Source organism: Leptinotarsa decemlineata, unplaced genomic scaffold (assembly GCF_025532065.1).
Source record: "Leptinotarsa decemlineata unplaced genomic scaffold, Ldec_3_MD MMD2_tig00026369_RagTag_RagTag, whole genome shotgun sequence".
NCBI lineage: Eukaryota > Metazoa > Arthropoda > Insecta > Coleoptera > Chrysomelidae > Leptinotarsa > Leptinotarsa decemlineata.
Window position 1 is genome coordinate 5,377,104 of NW_027412709.1, and position 17,455 is coordinate 5,394,558.

Consider the following 17,455-nt stretch of genomic DNA (forward strand, 5'->3'; position numbering starts at 1 on the left):
TGCTATCAAAAGGTTCCTCAACATTTGGTACTAATCAATTTCTGATTGTTTTATCGCCGCGCCTTCCAAAGCCTGCTTCTTGATTGAAGTGCGCATTTCAAAGGCTACATGGATAACCTACAAGTACTATATTTCGAAGATGACTCTAGCAAAACATCAAATTTAGTGTGCCACATTTTTGGAAAGGTAAATTTGAGCTCTATTGAAGTATGCAGAAATATACAGGATGTTCTATTGAAAAAATAGTTTCACATCAATAACAATTGATATCTCACTTGCAAAAAAAGTCTTTTACACCATTGAATTACGTAAAAAAGTGCTTCGAAAATGTTTTCATAGAAACAAGAAATTTTTGACAGGAAAAGTTTCGTAAATGCACATTTTGGAAAAAAATGTTTCAACTCAGAAACGATGATAGATATCTATATGGTTTTCAGCATCAAGTTTGTCATAAAATTTAACCTCCAGTCAAAACCATCAGTTTTCATGTATCTAGTTTGAAAACAGGAGTTTTTTTTCAAAAGTGTCCAATTCGACCCACTCTATAAAATGAAATAATCGATCTTCTTCAGGACGCTGAAAAATTTTTCAAATCAAATAATTTTACATACAAGTGAGTATTTTCTGAATATTTTCTGTACGAAAAAATTATGGAAAATTTGTCATCGCAACAAAAGCATTTTGTGAAATAATGAGTGGATTTCATATTTGAACATGGAGATTTAGGATCCAGATCAATCGTTCGAATCGAATTCACTGCAGAATCAAAACTAGCATACACCACGCAAGGAATTTTTGAAAATCAATGTATTACCAAGCAGAATTTTTAAATTTTTTTCCAATCTGAAAGCACTTGAAGGTGTTGGTGTACATACATGATTACAATCCTGCAATTGGTGACCTAACTGGGCTTATTTATCTGAGGAATACAACAAACGCACATGACTGAAATTAATGTATGTATATGAGAAGAAAGCTGACTCGATACCAGTCTTGATATTGGCGGAATCATTAGAAATAAGTAGTCTAAGTATCCTCTGAGAATAGCGCCCTACCACTTGTTATTTCGACTCATTATTCTTGAATATTCATTAAAATGTCATTAACACATCCGAAACAGTTTCATAGTATGGAATACATAGAAACTTCTGACACTATTCCATTTGAACACCTCCCGTGAAAGTATCTGAAAAATAGAGACAAATCTGAATCCTTTCTTCAATGTTTCAAACTATTGAGATTACAAGTGATGTTCTTGTCTCCAATCAGACGAATTACTTTTTTCTGGATGGAATCCAATACCTTCAGGGTATGCTTAGGGGCGAAGCTTCTACATGTGAACAATATTCCAGAGAAAGTCTGATCTGAGCTTGATAAAGCATCAAAATTGCTAGGGATTGTACAGTTTTCTGATTCGAAACAGTGTTCCAAGCTTTTGAGAAGCGGACTTTGCAATTCTAGTGACATGATTGTGCCAAGACATTGTTGTTCATTCTAACACCCAACAAACTTATGGAAGCAGTAAGCGGAATTGTCTGTCCTGACATTATTATATCAAGTTCGGATACATTTTTGTTTTCGAACAGTTCTATGTTTTTTGATTGCGTTTTTCCAGATATGCGACGGTACAAGGTCGCATGGTAGTCTTCGTTTCCGAAAGCCATATAGATACTCGCTCAGTATGTTAAACATACAAACATCTAGTCGTGGGAAATTCCGAAAATGGTCGTGAAGGTCCTCTCACTCAGCAGATCTGTAATTCCAAACTATGAGGGGCTTTGATTGGTCCCCAATATCTATCAGTGATCTACTCAATACTGAAATGAGCTGATATCAGTCTTAAGTTCCGCATAAAATACGAGAAGGAATTCTCTCTAGAGACTCTAGAGATCATATGTATGCCACAATGACTTTTTCAGTTGAGACAACGATCTAAAGTGAGTCCTGAAAATTCACATACCTCTACCTGAAATACTTTTTCATCATTCACAGATATTTCTTTATCAGAGAAGTTTCTTTGACTGTGGTGAAATTGTGGAGTGAGAATTCAATCTGGGTGAAAATAGAGAAAGGTTGCATTGCACCAAGAAAATCTATAACCCTGTTGTATTTTTTGCAAGATCGTTATCTCCATCCGAAATCAGGAGAGATGTGTTGTCTGCATACATGGCGCATGTAGCGTCAGCAATTTTACTATTCATGTCATTGCAATATAGTATAAACCATATGGGTCCCAATATCTATCCTTGTGAAATTTTACGTCGAAAATGAATTTTCATTAATTTCCATCCGGTCTGTGGCTCGAAGAGACGTATCAAAATCTAATTCTCATAGAAAATTCAATCCAATCAATTGCATTATCGCTCATTCCAAATGAATATAATCTATTCAATGAAGTCGTAATGTCAACGCAGCCGAATGCCCTGCTCAGATCACAAAATATCCTCCCAACAGGAAATTCTTTCTCCTCAATAGTTTCCCAAAAGTACTGGAGTTATTGCACCGATTTCTTCGATCTGATGTTTAGAATATTATGGTTCTCAATGAAGTTCACGAATCTATCTCAGAAAGCAAACTCCAATATTACTTGGTGTTACAGTTGAGTCTATAGTTCTGCAAGCGATGAAAGTCTCATTTTTTTATTTGAAATGATTTTTCTAGTTTTCAGGATAGTAGAAAACATTCCTGATTTGGATGATGAATCAACTGAATCAGTTAAAACATTCATTTTAAATGGTTAACTTTCAATAACTGAGAAAACTGGGATTTTATTCGGTTTAGATGAACTCTTATTCTAGAGCTTATTTGTAAGGATAGTTCAGTTTCTTGAAAAATTTCAAGAAAAATTATCTTGTCGATACTGTGAGTATAATGGTACTTAAAATTTGCTGTGCTCGTGATTTCGATATCTTTCGTGATTTCAATTGGAGCCGTAAGAAAGAAGTTGTTGAGTAAATTGAAGGTTTCGTGGGGATAACTTACATTCTGATTATCCTTCAGCAATAGGATATTTTTATCGTTGAGGAAAAGTTTGTGTAACTGTTCGTCACATGCCGGGCCATGTTTTATGTATTTTCAGCTTTCAAGATACTAGTACATTCACTAAGTATTGGATATCGAATTGGAATGTTCTTTCTCTGCTACTTTATATGTTTCAGCAAGTTCAGGATGACTGTGTTTCGGAATAAAAAAGTCATAAAGGTTTCTGCTTGAAATTGTGACTTCACAAGATGTACACTTTCTATTAGTATCAGGTATACAGCTTGTTTATAGGGCAAAAAAGAATCGAAGCGATGAAGGTATGAGTGATAACAAATATCGAGTATTTCATTCTTTGTACACTTTTCAAAAATATGTAGCCAAATTCCTTCCTGGAGAGCTGAGAAAACTTCTATTTAATTTTGTTGATGACAGAACGTTTCAAAAATAGATTCATATGATAAGACAGGTTATTGAAGTATAATATGTTTCGCCTGACGATTTTATGATCCACGACTATATTGTCAATATCTCATATGGTAGGCCAGCTCACCTTCAAACCCAGTCCAAAAGTTGAAAATATCACCTTCGTACTTTGAAATTGATCTGAATTACGGGCGTTGGAAGATGAGTCTAGATTTTTACATCACCGACAAATATCACGTCAACGTTAGGCTTGTATGATTCTTCCATAATAAAAGACATATCTTCATTGGAACGTGCAGACTCACAAATTCAAGTACTTTTGCCAATTAGACACTTCATTCGTGGACGTTTATGGGAAACACTCTGACAGTTTTCTGAATTCGCTGGGTTTTCTATTGCGATTTTCCCTCCATTTACTTTCACTTTTTCAGTTTTTGTATAGATTTATTCATTTAGCGTATGGCTTATTCATATCCCAAAACTTAACATAACTAAAATAATTGTATAAAAGCATTAAAAGTCAGGAAGCTAGTTCGCCTCCGTATTAGAATACTACAGGTTCACCATCTACATACCACCATCTACAATACGATGTTCGAGCCTGTCATCATGTATCCTTCAGGCGTCTGGGGACAAGCGGCTCCGTCCAACATCTCCATCTTGGAGAGATTACAAAACAAGTTAATTAGGATGATTGTGAATACTCCTTAGTTCGTATGGAATGAAGCCATCTGCAGAGATTTACAGCTGTCTTCCATTCGACAGTCCATTCAGTCGAGGAATCGGCGAGTTTTTGAAGGTGCGGAAACTCACGAAAATCCGTTAGTTAGGGAAGCTATAGACTATGCTGTAGACGACCCCTTCCGATATAGAAGGCCCCGACAATCTGTGGAATGAGGCCCTCGTGTCCTCCGTTAACGGATGAATAGTTTTTCCATCCATCCCACCCCAGCTAGGTAGAGGTACACCGTGAAGGGCGGTACTGATGTCTGAGGACTTCATACCGCCAACATCCTCTCAGTCCTGAACCCATTTGTTGTTTTCCGACAAAAATCAGCTAAAAAGGTAAGGGATCTGGGCTCCAACCGAATTGAACTGAAGATATTGGTCAGAGAACAGGTACACTCTAGGTAACGATAAATGAACTAGCAAAACTGGCAGCCAGACAATCGGCTGGATCTCCTGGCATACATCATTCTCACTATGACACAATAGAATTATCTTTGGAAAGAGAACTGGTTGTTTTACTGCTTGTGGATTGCACCAAGTAAATAACCTCTTTGTGCTTTTTCTGGGTTTGAATTTTCAGAATATTCACAGAAATTCTTTTTACTCTTATGTGTGAGTTTTCAAATTCTTTACTGGATTTGTCAGCTTTCGAAAGGTTTACAGTGTTTGGTTTATTTTCGAAATATTCTGCTGCGGCCTTATCGACCCATTTTTCATCCGCAGGGTACAGCTGTTCGGTTTTTGTTTGCCATTTATCATTCAATAATTCTAGTTGTTTTTTCAGGATATCAATTTCATCAATGAACTGATCCATGTTCCTCAAATTCCTTAGTTCGTGTTATGATACCATCACCAAAACCATCAAGTGTGGCTTTTGAATCGACTCAATGATTTCACATTACATTTCGGTTTTTGAATGAGATAGCGATCAATCACCTCCACAATCACTTTAATGACGTTATGAATTTCATTGGCTTAATTAAAGGAAAACTATTCCAGAATCAGTATGAACTTCTGAAATTTGCATTCTCTAACTGACGATTCGACATTTGAATGCCTTCGTTATCCTCTCCATCATGACTCAACTGAAAACTTGGTGGAACAGTTAATTCTTTATGCTGATGGACCACCAAACCTGAGATTGGGGTAAACTGTCAAAAAGGGCGAAAGATTCACCACAATCACAAAAATACATCTTGACAGTGTTAACAGTACGCAGTAGAAAGTTATTTGATATATTATAAGGAAAAGTGAAAACAGTCCGTTTTCCCTTCGGATGTATTTGCTACGTTCAGAGTGTACACGTACACCACCAATGCCATACTTGTATCAAGCTAGAGCATCGTTTACGCACATTCCTTGGTTCGAAACTGGGAATGCACCCCACTATTTGAATCAACATCTCACCAATCGGCCACCCTCAATAATGAGAATTTTACAACCGGAACATTCAATGAATAGATGGCTGCATGGAAGTATACAGTCCACATAGACTCCCAGCGTAGGAAATACTGCAAAAAGTAGAGTTTGATATGCAGGCAGTGCGGACTCAATTGAGTATTGAGGCATTTCACATTCACGATAGCGGTTCTTCAACACCTCATACAAAGGTCAATAGTACCTACATGAATAGTTCCGCATTTCAACTAAGGATATTTTCATTATAAGCTGCTCCATGCATGCAATATTTTCTGGAAGACATACATTTTTTCAACTATCTTGCATTTCTAAAAATCCTTTGAAGTTAACTCAACTTGAAAGAGATTTTTGCCCGAGACCGGCCCCCTGGATATAAAATCGAAGCTTCTGTAATATCATAGCGGTGGGTAGAAACCAGAACTGGCTGAAATATTCTACTTATTGGTCATATTCATTTCATGGTCATAATCATTACACTGTCATAATCATCAGACGGTCATAATCATTACGGTCATCAAAAATTCTACCATCGCACTCTTAATGACGCTGACAAAATATACTGAGGTCAAAACTCACGTTCAGATAAAAAAAAACAAAAATTCAATTACCTGCATTTTGTTTTTCTTGGAGAAAATGAGAAAAGTGTAGAACATGTGTGAAATTGAACGTGGAGTTCACCATATAAATACACAATTTGTAACGAAATGAGTCAAGAATGATTGTTAACGGGCCATACACTGGGGAGATAATAATAATAGTTATAATATTAATAATATCTATTCACGTAGGGAAGAAAAATGCAGAACAATATAGTAAGAAGATGAAGGTGAATAAATGAGTACTCGATTAGTTTTTTTCCACACTTGTTTCGAGAAATTACAATGCAATAAATCTTATAAATAATAAACATCCTGACTGACAATTGTGTAAATATGAAAAAATCCAATGAGGATCAAACTTGTCTAAATCTAAGATGAATGTATATCAAACAGTTCTCTGGAAATGGGTCGTACTTTGCTACTCGTCCTGAAGAAAGACGTATAGGTACATGACAAAAAACTAGTATTAGAAAACACCTTGGCCCCCATCGAATAATTCAAAACTGAATCAGCGAATTTGACGAATTTGACATACCTCTATCATATGTCAAATATTTTTTGACTTCTGCTGAAAAATCTGAAAACGAGCCGAATTTTGAAAAGAGATATTTATGGCAATCTCAGCTTTTCCGAAACGATTGTGATCTCAGTTCAATATAGTTGAAGAAGAAACTGGGAACATGATCCGTAAGTCATAGTCCAACTCTTTTTTCTCCTCTCTTTCAACAATTTTTTTTCTCTCTGAATTAATTAAAACACTGCAACAGGGTTGCATGTTGTGATGCTCAATCCCAATTTAGCCTATAATGACATTTCGAAATCCCTGAAAGATTCTGTGAAAATTAAAAAGATTAGCTGAAAAATAGCAATTATATTAGGCGAAAAAACTTAAAGTCACAATGAAATAAAATACAAGCAACAATGAAAAAATAGAAATATTAACACAAGACGTAAATAAAAAAAAATATGAACAAGAAATGAAAATTAAAAAGTTAAAGATTCCAAGCCAAGTTAATTCACGACGTTTCGATTGTTAGTATCCACAATCGTCTTCGGGTGATAACTGGGTGATAATTTACATCTCGTGTCAATATTTCAATTTTTTATTATTGCTTGTATTTTATTCCATTGTAATTTCAGCTTTTTGCTTAATATAATTGTTATTTTTCATCTAATCTTTTTAATTTCGACAGATTCTTTCAAGGATAATGAAATGCAAGTCAGAATACCTTCTAATTATATTAAACATCGAACTGTTGTGTATCATTTCGTTGAAATGCTATCAAGCAGAGAACTATTCTCAAAGTTATGACTATTTTCTACATAATCAGTTTCATGCTTGCCAGCATAGCTTCGTGGATAGCAACCGGTCGATAATAGATTATGAAAAAGGCATTACCATTCTGGAAAATGGGGTAAATATAGCAAGCTTTATAAATTAGTCGATAAGCTTACTCAGGGATCCTTGAATACCAAGCAAGTGAAGTCGTTCAATGAATAATATATGAATTGAAATAAACATCTCTCGATTCTTAATGACAGTTTTTATTATTGATGACAACACAACCTTCAACTTCAGATCATGCTAGTCATCCCCTCTACATTACGAACTCAATAAAGTTAGTCAAAGTTTGACCAACTCGATAGATAATTCATTTCACTGCATTCAAATGTCGCCTGTTTGCCACAGATTTGCGAGATGTTATGAGATATTTTCATGTTACTGAAATGACATTTCAATAAGTCTTGACTAATTCGATGAAATGAAGTTACCTCTGAAGCTTGGAATAGGTGGATTGAGTTTGGCTCTGTTTTCGGCACTGATGGGATTTTTAGCATTTGATCCGATATTACGATTTGGAGTGAGAGATGTGAGTTGTTTTTGTTTTCTCAACAATAATTACTTCGAGGAGTAAAGTTTACAAAATATTTGAAAATGATTTGTTGCGTTTTCTGATTAACTTTCTACATCTCAAGAAAATGGCACACTCAAAAAAATGTTCTAATCATTTTCCAAATGTTTGGGACTTTTGTTGAATATTTCTAGTTGAGAAATTTTGTTACCCATCTTATGCTTGACCAATTTTAGTATATCTGACAATTTTTCACTGTGAAGATTTAACTGATTGATGGAAAAACAAGGCGTTTTTGAAAATATTTGTCTGGAAAAAGGAATTTTTGCAGATATCTTTGATCTCATACCAGATTATAATTCCGCTAGTTGCTTTGAATAATCTATTGAATTTCCAATAAGTTGATGAAAGTAGCCCTTAGTTACTACGTGGTAGGAAATCATCTTAAAAATGATAAATAAAACTTCCTATGTTTGTTGTATGTTCCTACATATATCGTTCCACTCTCCGAAAATATAGCGGTATGAAGAAACAGTGATGAAAAACTGATTTTTATATGTTCTCGCGCCCCTTTCATTCTCAGGGGGGCGCCCCGTTGCAAAATTCAAAAATTCTTTTTTATTGCACATCCACTGAGTGAGTCAACAACAATCCCTCGATCAATTGCTATCAAGGAAAACAATTTTATTTTTCGAATTGTTCAGCCTTCGAAAATATAAAGGTACCGAGAAACAGTGATGAAAAGGTAATTTTCATATGTAAAGGCGCCCCTTTTACCCCCCACGGGGGGCGTCCAAGTTGGAACACATTCACCACAGAAAGGGGTATATTTACAGAAGAGATTAGTTTTTATGAAAAAACTATTTTCTACTTCTTCATCTTTATAGGAATAATGTTGGAAAGTCTGAAAGAAAGAGATATATTAATTTTATATTGAACTCTCCACAAAGACTACTGTGCATGATCTAGTACACATCATGCATTGAAGTTACTTTCAGACACGAAGTGAGCACTCAAAACCCTCTCAATCTCTCTCGATCCAAAAATTATACTTTCATATAAACAATATTGATATATAAACAAGAAAACGTACTTTCAAAACGATGACAGTTTACTGTGCATGTTTTATTTCTGAAGTATCAATAATAAACTAGATTCAAAGATTCTGGAGCTCAAGAAATTAAGTAATTGAAAAACATACTGAAATTTTCTCAAAGTCTAGTGCAGAATTTTTTGTTTCAAACATTGGAGTTATGAAAATGTTCAGAATAATATTCATTTCAGCAAGTCGCTTTGAAAAAACGAAACGAAATTAGAGATATATATCTAAAACTGCCATTCCCTTTGGATTTTCGAGTATACTTTTTCAACGTTTCCAACCCCATGGAGGTTCAAAAAGGAGCCATACCGATTTTGAAAGAAGTTGGACCTTATTGTTATGAGTAAGTTAATTTTTCATCGATATCTACATACGTATATTTGTTTTACGGGATTTTTGACAATTATCAATTTTCATCTAGTTTTTTTACGTTCCGTCGCGGTTTTGTTCTTCAAGAGTGAAAAATCTGCAGTTGTCGTAAATATGGAGATGATAACCATGAAGGGTTGAGCATGAGATCCCTAATAAACAGCAAGTACACATTTATTTCGAGGGTGATTTTCTTTGAAACCGATGATTTCAGTAATTCATGGTTATCATATGATTCAAGGAAAATATGAATCAACGTGTTTGACAAAATAACAGACTCAAACGTATCATTATTATCGTATGCAATTTATGGTACAATTACATACGAGGTATTGGATAATTGACTGTAGTAGGACATTCTCCAATGAGTTCAGTATTGCTAATGCATCAAACTAAAACATTAGACATTCTTGACCCATTACATATATTTCATTTTATGATGGAATAATGAATATAAAAAGTGACGGAAGTAAAGTAATCCCAATAATTCAAAAATGGAACACTTGATTTTTGTGGTTCATTGACAGTAACGAAAAATTCTGAAGTATAATTTCTTTTTCTGTAACTGTCATTTTCATTTTGGTATTGAAGAAGTTCAAAAACATATTGCTTCCACCCTTGATATGTAGGATACATGTCATCAAGCAACAAATATAAAACTTCAATACACAAGTAATTCTGTTTTATATGTTTTATAGCTTAAGGCTAGCATATAGAATCCGTATCCTTGCTGTACCATTCAGATATAAATTTATTTCAGACATTACATAACAACAAACTATAGAAGAACAAATATCTTGTTGGAGAACGTCATATGTATTCAAGAGACATTCTGATACACTTCAAACAATTCTGAGATGAATACAATACACATTTTTCCAAAAAGAAATGTATTATTCATCAATGAATTTATATCATAGCAATTCAAAACCTGAATTTTTTCGAATATAAGAAAAATAATTACAATTGGGAATTTTTGGTAATTGTGTAATCCAGATTTCTACGATATTTTGTCCCGAATAATACCTCGAATAATACGGCCTTTTGTAAATCAATCTGGGGAATCGCTCCATGAAATTAAACTGATTGGAAAGAAGAGAAAAGTAGGTGAACATAGGTAAAGAAATTTATTTTACTAAAGAAATCATGGGAAAACAGTTTACATATCAATTATTATGCGGCGACAAAGTCTGTTCATTAAATAATGAAAATTTTTGTACTCATACATTACCATAATTTCCACAAAGACAAGTTCCAACCCTTCCTTCTGGAAATGAAGAGGTTTCAATCCATGGTTCAACTCATGTACTTTTGTGAAGAGGTGAGTAGCATAAGTTGAATTCATGTTTACATTCTAGAAACTGTTTCTGTGATCATTTAGGCGTGCTTACAAAGTTCTTCCAGTTCCACCTATGTTTACATATGATACAGATACAGATAATTTATTCATCATTGAAGTTTTTCACACAATGGTATAAAACTTACCAATATTACCAATATTATAGTATTACAACTCATAAAAACATTATAGAGCTCACATCGATTTTTATACACTTTCACATCATTATTAACATTAATGATTATTTTTGAAAACTTTTGAATAACTATTTTACAATAGTTATTCATCTTCTTAAAATAATTTTGTTATCTATGCAATATTCAATTGGGGTCAAACTCACAGGTTGATTTTTCAAAACTTTTGTAGTTATGAAGCTTTTTCAGATACACATTTGTCCCAATATAGTTGTGCACATTGTTTTGAACTCAATTCAATTTTCCGCTTCAGTGATTCTGTTGTGTTGGTTTCAGATTCAAGAAAATTTTGATCACACCACGCAATTGCATCCAGTTCAAATTACTTGATAATTATCCATATTAACGTAAACGAATCAGTAACCTGATAAATGAAAAACGTTATGTTACGTTATATAAATTTTAATGATTTGTAGTTCAAAATATCATTATTCTGAATTCATACTATTCTCAACTACTCACTTCTGAGACATCCCAAAAAGTAATATGATATTCTATCCTTTGGGAGTATAAAATACAATTTTTTGGGATGTCACTGAATTGAATAAAAATAGTTGAATTGGCTGTATTTGTGAGGTGTTCGATTCCACATTTCATCATTTATAATTTGAAGATACTTCCTTTGGGTACTTCGATTCATGATATTAATTTTTCCATAGCGAGTTTAAAGAAAAGATTGATGTAGTTGACAATGATGCAGAGGATAGTTTGATTTATTACCCTTATGATATATACAAGTTCAACACAAATAGATCAGGAAAGTTATCAGATGAAGACTTCGTTACAATTCTACACCCAGCGATTGTCGTGAGTACCTACTTTTTTTTATAAAATATGTGTAAGCATTCTCTAGTATCTACTGAGGCAGAAATTGACTATACCACCCATTCCGTTCCTTAAATTGATCAAATTTCATTATCGAATTATTGAAAATCAGTTGAACTATGGATAATATTGCCTCCATTATGCTTTGTTCTCAGAAAAATTCGTTGAGTGTTATCTAATAATATCTGAATATGTAATTAGCACACAACCAAATGTTTATTTCAATTGCCTTATTTCCACTTTCTTTTCATTGAATTCAATCGACACGTGATTTGAAAACTATTGATGAAAACAAAATTCTCTGAGTGAATTCAATCCTTCAGGATACACCATTCAGTCGACTGAAACGGTTCACATTTATTTGTCAGTGAACTGTCACTACTGGACCTGGAAACATACTTCTAAAATGCGCATCACAACTTCCTTGCGCAAGAAATAAGAACAATTGAGCAGCTCAATTACCTTACTAATAAAATTGGTATCTGAATTTTTCATCAATTCGTTGTGTTGCCACCAAGACAAGATATTTTTGTCTCATGTTTCCTCTTGTCTTGTCTCGAACGAACCAAGAGAAGATTTTTCTCATCTCTTTACAAGACAAGAAATTGAGACATCTTGGTCGAGACAAGATAAGAAAATGGTGGCCTCTCTTTTGACAGAAGAGGATAAGAAAAGTCAAGGGGTAAGTAAAAGTGTAAAAACCCACTTTATTTTTTATCCTCAGGACCCTGAATAAACACTTTATTCTCAATAGGTACTGAACGAACATTCAAGGAGGTGATTCTTCATCGAAAAAAAGATAGGATCTTTCATATAAAGGAACTTCATTGGAGCATCGCTTGTTAAGATGCAGCCCCTTAAAGGGAATACATAAAATTTGTATAACAATTTTTTTCACAAGCACTGAAATAGTTACAATATTGAAATTAACCTGACATTTTGTACTACCAAAAAGACACTTAGACAGTAATTTATTTGGTTTACCCCATGGTTGTGAGGGGTGGAAAATGTAACCCCTAAAATTTATTTCTAATGTAACTTTTTGTCTCATTATTTGTTTACCATTTAAAAATGTATTTCCGATAGCCTGTTTCATTCTAGACAAATAATGTCTTCTGGGTTTTTTTCCCGATATAAACCAGTTCGCAGCAAAAAATTATTTTACGAACAACTACAGAGATTCATCTTCATAAATGCGTCATAATTTATTGTTTTTATGTAGTTAGTACCTACATCAAGCGATTAAAGGGTAACAAACAATACTAATTTATCAATAACAGAACACAAAACATGTAGAAATCCTAGTTAATGTTCAATATGTCTATCTTCAGACATTACGCATGCGTCTAGATGTCGGCGCATTGAGCCACGTATTCGCTCAAATATTCCTGGAGTCTCTCTGATTACCCTGATCCGAGGATCAAGCGGGCCAGTTCTGTGGTTCTCATCGACCTGTCCACTGATTTGCATATGTTTCAGTTGAATGCTGACGTGCTACTTGACTAAAATGCGCGGTAGCCCCATCATGCATAAAAAACATATCCCTTCTGACGCCCAAAGAAACTTCCTTCAGCAGTACTGGATGCACTTCTCTTAAAAATTGAACGTATGCCTCACCATTTAATCGAGGAGGTAGAAAATGAGGCCCAATTAAATTATCCCCAATAACTTCGAGCCACGCGTTAAGAGAAAACTGTTCTTGATGGTTAGTTTCGACAATAGCGTGGGGGTTTTCATCAGCCCATATGTGATAATTATGAAAATTAATAATCTTGTCCTGAGAAAAAATACATTTGTGAGTGAATTCTATCGTCTTCAGAAAGTCACAATTTCTTCTAATCTTTCCAGCATCCAATTGCAAAATTCAAGACGGTTCGGAAAGTCTCATGGTAACAGTGCCTGTACTCGTTGCAGACGGTAAGGGTATAAGAGTTGTTCCTTCAAAATCGAAATACCGTCATATGATCAACATTTAGCTGGAAAGCAATCTTTCTAGTACTGGTAGTAGGTTGTTTTTCTATCAAATTAAGTACTGCTTTCTCAAGCTGTGGTGTTCGTACTTCTCGATGGCGACCACAATCCTGCGTTCTTTTGTCGAATGAACCATATTCTCGTAATCCTTGATGAAGTCGAGCATATATTCTATATGAAGGATGCTGCCGTTGAGGATACATTTCAGCATATCTTCTAGAAGCTTTTAACCCATTCCCCTGCGACAGACCGTAAACGTGATGCATATCAGCCACTTCCTCATTTGTGTATGCCATTTTAATAACGAGTGAATTATTAAAGTAACAAATTAAGAACAGAACAACAACACACAATTAGTATCAATTCAATTTCGAAAATTCACAAACTGACAGCGTCATACCAATTCAATTGTCACTATCGCTAATAGCAACCTACTAGATAGATTCGTTTCTTATTTTCGCATTTATGACGAGGTATCTCTGTAGTTGTTCCTAAAATAATTTTTTGCTGCGAACTGGTTTATTTTGGCCAAAAAACGCAAGAGACATTTTTTGTTCAGAATGAAACAGGTTATCGGAAGTGAATTTTCAAATGGTAAACAAATGATAAAACAAAAAGTTACAATGGAAAAAACTTTAGGGGTTGCGTTTTCCTCCCCATACAACCATGGGGTAAACCAAATGAATTTCTGGCTGAGTGTCTTTTTGGTAGTACAAATCGTCAGGTTGATTTCAATATTGTAACTTTTTCAGTGTTTGTGAAAAAAATTGTTATACAAATTCTATGTACCCCCTTCAAGCGGCTTCTTAACAAGGGATGTTCCAATGAAAATTTTTTATATGATAGATCCTATCTTTCCTCGATGAGGAAACACCTTCTTAAATGTTTTACACTTATTTAGTTACACCCTGTATAACATATTCAATATTTCTATTTGTTATGTATTGATGAAATTTCCTGAATGGAATCAAACTGTTTTCTCAGGACGAAGTGATTCCTGATGAATTCTAGTTGTGACTTTTCTGGAACTTTTCATACGAGGAAATCTGATGCGGAAGTATCATCAGAGTACTTCTGAAATTATGGATCCTCCAAGAAATTGATGGATTAGACATTACCCTGAAAAATTAGACAGGAATGAAAAATATTTTGAACAGAAACTGAATTTTTTCATTGACTTCATACATAGTCATTGATGCTTCTGACCCATTTTCGGATTGAAAATCATAAGATAATAATCAAAACATTCAGTGAGGAATTAGATGATTCTCTAAATTATTTCCTATAGTAAAAAACAATAAAGTTTAATTTCAAAGATTTGTTAGCACATGCTTAAATCATTTTATATATGCAAATACAATACAATACTGTGTCACATAATTCTCTGTGATCATTTTGTCAAAGAGGATATTGAAAATTTCCATATTGTATTCTGTCTCTTTTGAATTTCAGGGGATGGTAAATCAAGTGTCTAGAGACTCACCGGCCCTTTTGTCCATTGTTAATCAAGCTATAGGTCCAATATTCAAAAATCCTGAGTCAATATATTTAACGGACAAAGTGAAGAATATTCTCTTTGATGGAGTAGAGCTCAACTGCAAAGTAACTGAATTTGCTGCAAAAGCCGTCTGTACACAAATGAAATCTCAATTGCCGGGTATCAAAACCGGACCGGAGAATAATCCCTTGTTCTCGCTTCTTGGAGTGGTAAGATTCAATTTTAACAGGAGGAAGTTGAAAGGGAAATTTCACTGAGTGTGTGTACCCACGGATCAGAAATTTCAGACATCAGACATGAGAGCACTTTGGCACATTGTTTTGAAATATAAAAAAATGAAATATCCATGAATTGACTGTATATGTCACGAGAGGTGTGGTATACTAAATGTGGTATTTTATTTTTTTCAATTCCATTTCGAAATTCTGTATTCTGCTTAATGAGATCAATGAATTTCAAATTCAATTTCAGTCACAAGTTGACCTTACCGGTGGATTGTTTTCAGGTGATGTATTATTTTTTCTTCATTTACTGTAACGAAAAAAACTTGTTCGGAATGAGAAATCATGACTAAATACAGCATTTTACGATGATTCAACTACTTTCTTTTTCTCAAATTGAATAAAAATTGTATTTTCTCATGAATAAAATAAACAAACTCAATATAATCATTTTTTCCCGCGACATCATTCGCGATTACTTTGATAATCAGTAAAATTAATTCATTATTAATGTTCTATCAAAATTTTGTGTGACTGGAAACTCTATGAACAGAAGGGATACGTTACCTGGAAACAAAATGATTTTTGCTTAACCGTTACTGCCAATTTATTTTTCGAAAACTGAAAATATTCATTAAATTCATTTTTCACCATTCTATTCTAGAATGCTATCGAAAAATGAATCCACATGTTTCTAGAAATGATATGAAATCGAGAATGGTTAATGCAGTCAAACTGCTGAAAAATATATCCATAAAAATCAAAATATAAATAGATAAGTACTATCCTGATCATTCCCATATTGATTTCAATTCAAGAGCCACCGGTAGACAGCTGTTTCAGCCTATTGGGCATCGTCAGTACCGGGCAGGCGGTCCTCGATTGAAGACAAAATATGAATAAAAAAGATAGGTAGGTCGGAACCCGGGCGGTTCGACGTGGATGATTTGTTCACTCTCTCAATCGATCGATGTGTGAGTCGGTGGTTCGAACTGCAGGCTGAACGATCGATTTTCACTTGATATAGTCCAACCCATGTTAGGAATTACACGTTGACAGGTAGTCCTCGTTAGTCCCTAGCTAGCACAAGTTTCGACTTCTGAGGGTTGTGGTTCATAGATGGCGAGAGATGGTTAACGGAAAAACATGAATTTTAGGTCTTGTTGAGTTTTGATTTGTACTTGTTCCTCGATAAGTGATTTTTGATTGTTAAATTTATGGGTGTTTAAGTTTTCCCAAATGTCCATACGGTTTCCCTCATTAACTTGTTTTATGAGTTTTATGTTTTCTGGTGGGGAAAAGTTATGTTTGTTTTGTATGGCGTGAATTGCGAGGTTTCATTTATATACTATTGGGTATGCCTTTTTGTGTTCATCGTACCTTTGGATCAGTTTTTTCTTGGTTTGGACGATATAGAATTTGTTGCAGTCCGAGCATTGTATACTGTATATCCCGTTTTGGTTTTTGTCTTCTTCTTTTTCATAGCTGTTTATTTTATGTGTTATTTTCGTGTTTGGCTTGTATGTGATGTTGATGTTCAATGACTTGAAGATGTTTGTTAGTTTTTTGGTTTGGTGTCCTACGTACGTAAATGCTGTCCATCGTTGTGTTGTTTTGTCTGTTGGGTTGGCTTGATCCTTGTTCTATATTTTTTGTTTGATTCTGTTTTCTAATTTATCTATTGTCTTTTGGGTGTATCCGTTTTCGTTCGCCATTTGGTATATGATTTTCCGTTCTTTGTTCCGGGCTTCATTGCTGAGTGGTATCCTTAACATTCTATATATGAATGCCTTATATGCAGCCATTTTTTGTGATAGTGGATGGTTTGAACTTGCGGGAATGGTGGAGCTTATTTGTATTGTTTTCCTGAATATTGCCATTTGAAATTGTGTTTTGTTTTTCTACTTCCAACCAATCACTGCTGTAGAGGTGTG

General features: G+C 34.3%; 1 protein-coding gene across 1 annotated transcript in view; it reads left to right on the plus strand.

Annotated features, from left to right (window-relative positions):
* The first annotated feature begins 7,798 nt into the window (after positions 1 to 7,798).
* LOC111510407 (sensory neuron membrane protein 1) overlaps positions 7,799 to 17,455 on the plus strand; it is a 31,118-nt gene continuing 21,461 nt past the window's right edge. The window contains exons 1-4 of the mRNA XM_074185216.1: positions 7,799 to 8,023; positions 9,290 to 9,447; positions 11,666 to 11,813; positions 15,255 to 15,509. Of these exons, the coding sequence (XP_074041317.1) occupies positions 7,916 to 8,023; positions 9,290 to 9,447; positions 11,666 to 11,813; positions 15,255 to 15,509 (669 nt within the window). The 5' untranslated portion in view covers positions 7,799 to 7,915. The remainder of the gene's footprint in view (positions 8,024 to 9,289; positions 9,448 to 11,665; positions 11,814 to 15,254; positions 15,510 to 17,455) is intronic.